This window comes from Austrofundulus limnaeus, unplaced genomic scaffold (assembly GCF_001266775.1).
Source record: "Austrofundulus limnaeus strain Quisiro unplaced genomic scaffold, Austrofundulus_limnaeus-1.0 Scaffold373, whole genome shotgun sequence".
Lineage (NCBI taxonomy): Eukaryota > Metazoa > Chordata > Actinopteri > Cyprinodontiformes > Rivulidae > Austrofundulus > Austrofundulus limnaeus.
In genome coordinates, this window is record NW_013952775.1 from 317912 (window position 1) to 324143 (window position 6232).

The following is a 6232-nucleotide window of genomic DNA, read 5'->3' on the forward strand; positions in this document are numbered from 1 at the left end:
CGGTCTACCAAGGACCCGGCCCTCCGAGACCGGGGAGTCTGGGTCCTCCGGAGGACCCGTCCTGTCGTTTTGGACACAGCCTGAGTTACAGTTGTCTTAGCGGCTAGCGATTAGCTGTTTATGTTAGCCTCTGCTAAATAAGGTTTTGCCAACTTTAAGCCTGCTAACAGCTAACTAACAAGCTAACATCAACTGGTTTGTCCACCAGTCTTCAGCTCGAACGAGACAAAGATGTGACACAGACTGAGTTGACAGCTGTCTTAGCATTTAGCAATTAGCTGTTAGTGTTAGCTTCTGTTAGTTTTTTTTGTTACATGTTTAACAGTTTTGCGTTAGCGACAGCTCAGTGGTCGGCATGGTTCCGCTAATGGGCTAACAGCTAACAGCGAAACTTTTTTATTTAGCAGATTAGCTTTTTCACTAGCATTGAAAACTGTTAGTGGACCAGTTAGCTTGAACTAATATAGGTTTTTCCAACTTTAGGCCTGCTAACAGATAGCTAACAAGTTAACAGTCTTCAATTCAAAGGAGACGAAGACGTGATGCAGACTAAGTGGCAGTTGTCTTGGCGGTTAGCTGTAGGTGTTAGCTTCTGCTCATTTGCTTTCTTTTTTTCTTTGTTACAAAACTGTTTTGCATTAGCAATAGCTCAGTGGTTAGCATGATTCTGCTAATCAGCTAACAGATAATAGCGAAAAAATTTTTTCATGTAGCAGATTAGCTTTTGAACCAGCTTTGAAAACCGTTAGTGGACCAGTTAGCTTCAGCTATACTAGGTTTTTCAACTTTAAGTCTGCTAACAGTTAGTCAACATGCTAACTTTAACAGGTTTGTGTCTGTCCCACCAGTTTTATGCTTGAGGAGACGAATAAGTGACAGACTGTGACAGTTGTCTTAGTGGTTAGCATTTAGCTGTTCCTGTACAGTTCTGCAAATTATTATTTTCCTGTAGCACATAAACACTCAGAAACACAGCATCACAATCACATCATTATACACCATAAACACAAAGACAAACAAGCATACCAATGTAGCCTTTCTGATGAGCTAACCTGCCTACTTTTATCTGTAAAATAAAACCACGTTACGATTCTTCCAATCAGGTCAAAATCTGAATCTGGAAAGCTTTTATTCTCTTAACAAAGCATAGCAGGAAATACCACCGACAGTCAGTTAAACCTGATATTTACACGTCTTTAAAGGGTCTTATATGTACATTGATGTCATGTTATGATGAAGCTGCACATCTGGAGGAGCGCTGTTTGGTTCAGAGCACAGATGTTTATCAGCTCTTATAGTTTTTCAGATCTCCACGGTGAAGATTTTCATCTCAGATCTTTGAGGTTTGGATTTTGACCCACTTCCTGTTTTTTTTTTCTTTCTTTTTTCCCCCTCTTTGATTAATTTTAATTACGAGGCGGTTGGGGGATTTTAACGCTCTGTGTGATTTTAATGTTTTTGGTTTTAGTGTCTGTAAAGTTAGACACTCATGAAGTTTTTTTTTCTGAGTGTTGARAGGAAGTTTAGGTTTGGTTCTGTGCAAATTTAATAACGTGGGGATTAAAAACATCGGAGGAAATAAATTTAAGACTCGGACCGCAGCCTCGTTCTGCATGCTAATGTAACCGTTAGCATGGGACATTAAGTCACTACATTACAGATAAATAAAAACATGTGTGGATGGTTTTCTATCAGTGCAAACAGCAAAAATAAAAGCTTTCTGAGACGCTGATTAGCCTTTTAAACTTTAGCTTGTTGGATGCAGTTAGAGAGGACATGGAGGCAGTTGGAGTGAGGACAGAGTGAGATGGAGGCTGACTCACTGTGGAACCGCCAAAAGAAGAATAATATGGTTGTTATGGATGAATTATTTTAAATCTGTTCTACCTTGACACTGTCCAGTTACCATATCTTATTATAACCAGTTTTCGGCTGTTAATCTGTGTTGGCCCAGACAACAGGACTCCAGCGAGGGATKGACCTCTCTTGKTTGATAAGAAACTCTTTGAGCTGAGAGCCCTGTGATTGGCTGGGCAGTACATTCGTCGATCTGTGATTGGTTGTAAACCGTCACATGGTGTTAACATAATGTTATATTATTGGCTGCTTTCCGCTGACGTGTCAGCCACAAGCTGACAGAGTTTCCTGATTGAGTTCTGTTTGTTTGTCGCTCAGAATTAAATTATTGACGACCGTACACGCAGACTTTCTCTGCATTTATTTCCAACGTGTTTTTGCATTCTTGATAAACTTGCCACGACATGGTTAAGCTAGCTTTTAGCTTGTTTTAGTTGTTTATTTGTTACCTTTAGCTTTCAGCTTTACGTTGCTGCTTTTAGCCTTTAATTACTTAACAAGGCTTTCAAAAAGTTTAGCTTTGGGCTAGCTACATTTAGAGTTGTTTTTTTTAGATACATTTAAATAATGTTTTGAAGCTTTTAGGTAACCCTATGTTAATTCATAAGATAACTTCTAGCTAGCTTTTTGCTTACTTTAGATAGCTTTTTGCTACTGTTAGCTTTCATCTTGCATTTGCTGCTTTTAAGGAGCTACTTTAAAATACTATTTTGCTGTTTTTAGTTAACGTTTTGTTACTTTTAGTTATACTTTGGTAAGCACTAGCTACTACCTAGCCTTTTGTTGCTGTTAGCATTCAGCTAATGTTGCTGCTTTTAGTTARTCTTTTATTACTTAACAAGGCTTTCAAAACGTTTAGCTTTGAGCTAGCTACATTTTAATATTTTGAAGCTTTTAGGTAACCCTATGTTAATTCATACGCTAACTTCTAGCTAGCTTTTTGTTTATTTTAGATAGCCTTTTGCTACTGTTAGCATTCATCTGACATTTGCTGCTTTTATGGAGCTACTTTAAAATACTGTTTTGCAGTTTTTAGTGAACGTTTTGTTACTTTTAGTTATCCTTTGGTATGAACTAGCTACTACTTAGCCTTTTGTTACTGTTAACATTCAGCTAATGTAGCTACTCTTTCAATATATTTAGCCTTTGGCTAGCTTCGAGATTGTGCTTTTCTTAGATTCTAGCAAGCCTTTTTTGACTGCTAGCTTTCAGCTAAACAATTTAACACTTTTAGCTAGCCTATTGGGACCAGTAGTTTCATGCCAGCCTTTTGCTGCTTTTAGCTAGCCTTCTGTTATCTTTAGCTTTCATCAAACCTTTTCTGGAAAAGACAAAGGAGAGATATGGATGCAGTTAGAGGACATGGACAGAGGAGGACAGAGACAAATGGAGGTCGACCCACTGCAGACCCCTGAGGAGGGAACAGCAGAAAGAAGAAGATGATTTCGGCCTCGTACCTTCACAGTGGTGTAGTTGCTGCTCTCCTGAATGTGCAGCAGAGTGCCGCTCTTGCTGCGCGTCCTGAACTTGACCTCCAGGCTGCTGGGTCCGACCACACCCGACGCCACGCCCTGCAGCGACCGCCTCAGCAGCGCGTCTCGTTTAGGACCCTCCTTCAGGAAGTAGTCGAGGCGTCCGGTTCCGTCCAGAGAGAGGGCCGTGTCCGCCGAAGTGTCTGAGAGAAGCACAGAAAACCTGAAGATCCTCGTTTAAAAAATACTCGCTCTGCTTCTCCTGGACCGTCAGGTTCAAATCAGCATTTTCACTTTAGCTTTGACTTCTGCTACTTTTAGGTTTTAGCTAGCCTTTTGCTACTGTTAGCATTTGGCTGGCATTTTGCTATTTGCCTTTAGCTAGCCTTTTTAGCTATTAGTGTTTAGCTGGCATTGTGCTAGTAATAGCCTTTAGGTAGTGTTTCACAACATTTTGTTAGCTTTTTGCAATTGTTAGGTTTTAGCTGACATTTTGTCACATTTAAGATTTAGCTATCTGTTTGCTGCTTTTAGCTACAGAGTTGCTACRTTTAATTTTTTTAGCGTTTTCATGCCTTAGCTTGCATTTTGATACATTTAACTTTAGCTACTAATAACCATAAACCAACCTTTTGCTACTTTTTCTTTTAGCTAGCCTTTTGCTACTGTTWGCGTTTAGCTGGTATTTTGCTTTTTGCCTTTAGCTAGGCTTTTATTACTATTAGTGTTTAGCTGGCATTGTGCTAGTAATAGCCTTTAGGTAGTGTTTCACAACCTTTTGATAGCTTTTTGCTATTATTAGCTTTTAGCTGACATTTTGTCACATTTAAGATTTAGCTATCTGTTTTCCTGCTTTTAGCTACCCTTTAGCTACTTTTTCTTTCTTTTACCTTTTTGCTGCTTTAGCTAGTATTTTTGCAACTTTCAACTTTAGCAACCATTTTTTAACACTGAGCTAGAGTTATGCTCCTTTTAGCTTTTAGTTAGCATTTTGCTTCTGATGGGTTTCAGGTTGTTTCTTGCTTCTATGTGCTTACTTTTAGCTTTTAGCCATATGCTACTTTAAGCAATAATTTAGCTACTAATAACCTTAAATCACCCTTTTGCAACTTTTTTTTGCTAGCCTTTTACTGCTTTGGCTAGCATTTTCATAATTTTAGGTACCATTTAGCCTTTTTAGCATTTAGCTAGGTTTTTGCGCCTTTTAGCTTTTAGTAAGACATTTGCTACTTTTAGCTTGCATTTAGCTACGAATAATCCAGTCTTTAACTATGTTTAGCTTTTAGCTTTTTCGCAAAATTAGCATTTTGCTGTTATTCACATCTAGCCAGGCTTTCGCTACATGATGTATTTGGTACTTTTAGCTACTTTTAGCTTTAAACGCTCAGTTTTAGCTATTTTTTTAGCTGCATTTAGTCAAACCAATTTAAACAATCTGAATTCTGCAGCTGGTTATTCGTTGAGAGAAGATTAAAAAATGATTTCGGCTCATGTCTCGGACAGAACCGGTTAGAACTCGCTCAGAAACTGAACCTGAAAAATAAAACTTGTTTCCAGTTTTCGGGTCAAACTTCTGGTAAAAATAAAAATCTTTACAGTTAAAAGTTGGACTCAAAGCGTCGCTGAAACTGTTTTGTTTTTTAGCTTTTTTTTTGTTTTCAGGATTATAAGAAGCTGGAGGTTCTGATCAGGCCCGTTTCAGGCTTCATGATGCAGTTTTACAGACTCAGGACCCATCAGGACTTGTTGGACCCAAACACTCAGAAGTCCAGACCTACATTTCTCACAGAACCTCCCGGTGAAGCCGTCCACACACCGACACTGCTGCCAGGACCAGCGGTCCAAACAGGTTCCGCCGTGTCTGCAGGGGGTACCGCTGCTGCAGGCTCCCTCCAGTCTCGGACATCTGAGAACAGAAACCAGACGGGCCGTTTGACACTCGGGTCCGACAGAACCGGGGCAGATGAGCTTTGATTTGTGTCTCAGAACCCGGAGCGTTAGCATATTAATGGACCCGTCTGGGCCCGCTTATTCACTCAGAAAGAAAAAGAAGAACTTTCTGGACTTCGCCACTCAGAGGCAGAACCTTCTGAGCCCGTTTGTCCCGCAGCGGGAGAGAGGACAGGATCAGGACAGAGACAGAGACGAGAAGAACCGGACCTGTCCAGAACCCCGCGGGACGCCAGCGCCTGGCTGGGCTCCAGCGGGCGCCCGTTGACGGCGAGCTCCATGATGCAGCCCACGAAGTCGTGCGTGGCGATCTGCCCGCGCCGGTGCAGGACGGGTTCTACGGACCGGACCCCTCCCACGGAGAGCCGGTTGGGCTGCACGTCCAGAATCCTGCCGGTTCACAGAAAGACCACAAACACACGGTTTCTCTCACAAATACTCAAACCGTTTAAAATGTGAGTAAAAAACAGAACCAGGTTCTGGTCCGGTTCTCCTACCAGTCGGTGTGGACCGCCACGTTGCTCACAGCACAGTGACCCGGCTCCTGGTCGTCCCCACACAGGTCCACGGTCAGCGAGGCCGCCTGCATGACGAGAACACACACACACACACGTGTCACTTCCTGTGTAAAGTCCGAGTCTTCTGGACCTTTTCTGGCCCGGTTTTAGGAGGTTCTGGACAATCATGGTCCTCGAGGGCCGCAGTGCTACATGTTTTAAATTTTCACCAGATTCAGCCACTGAACCACCTCTTCATGTTCTGCAGTACGGAGGACCGACACTGACATGATTAAAAATAAAAGCAGAAATGGAAAAATTAACTTTTAAATAAATAAATACATTTAAAATGCACCAAATAAATTAAAAAACAGAACTTTCCCTCATGTTTTATCACTTAACTGACCTTCATATTTATTTTTTCAGCTTAGTTCCAATAAATCATATATTTAACAC

General features: G+C 41.1%; 1 protein-coding gene across 1 annotated transcript in view; it reads right to left on the reverse strand.

Annotated features, from left to right (window-relative positions):
* Positions 1-6232, reverse strand: part of fat4 (FAT atypical cadherin 4) — a gene marked incomplete in the record, with an annotated part of 174658 nt that overhangs the window by 9910 nt on the left and 158516 nt on the right. Inside the window, 4 exon segments of the mRNA XM_014023498.1 lie at positions 3315-3532; positions 5108-5235; positions 5490-5669; positions 5777-5862. Coding sequence (XP_013878952.1) covers positions 3315-3532; positions 5108-5235; positions 5490-5669; positions 5777-5862 — 612 coding nt within the window.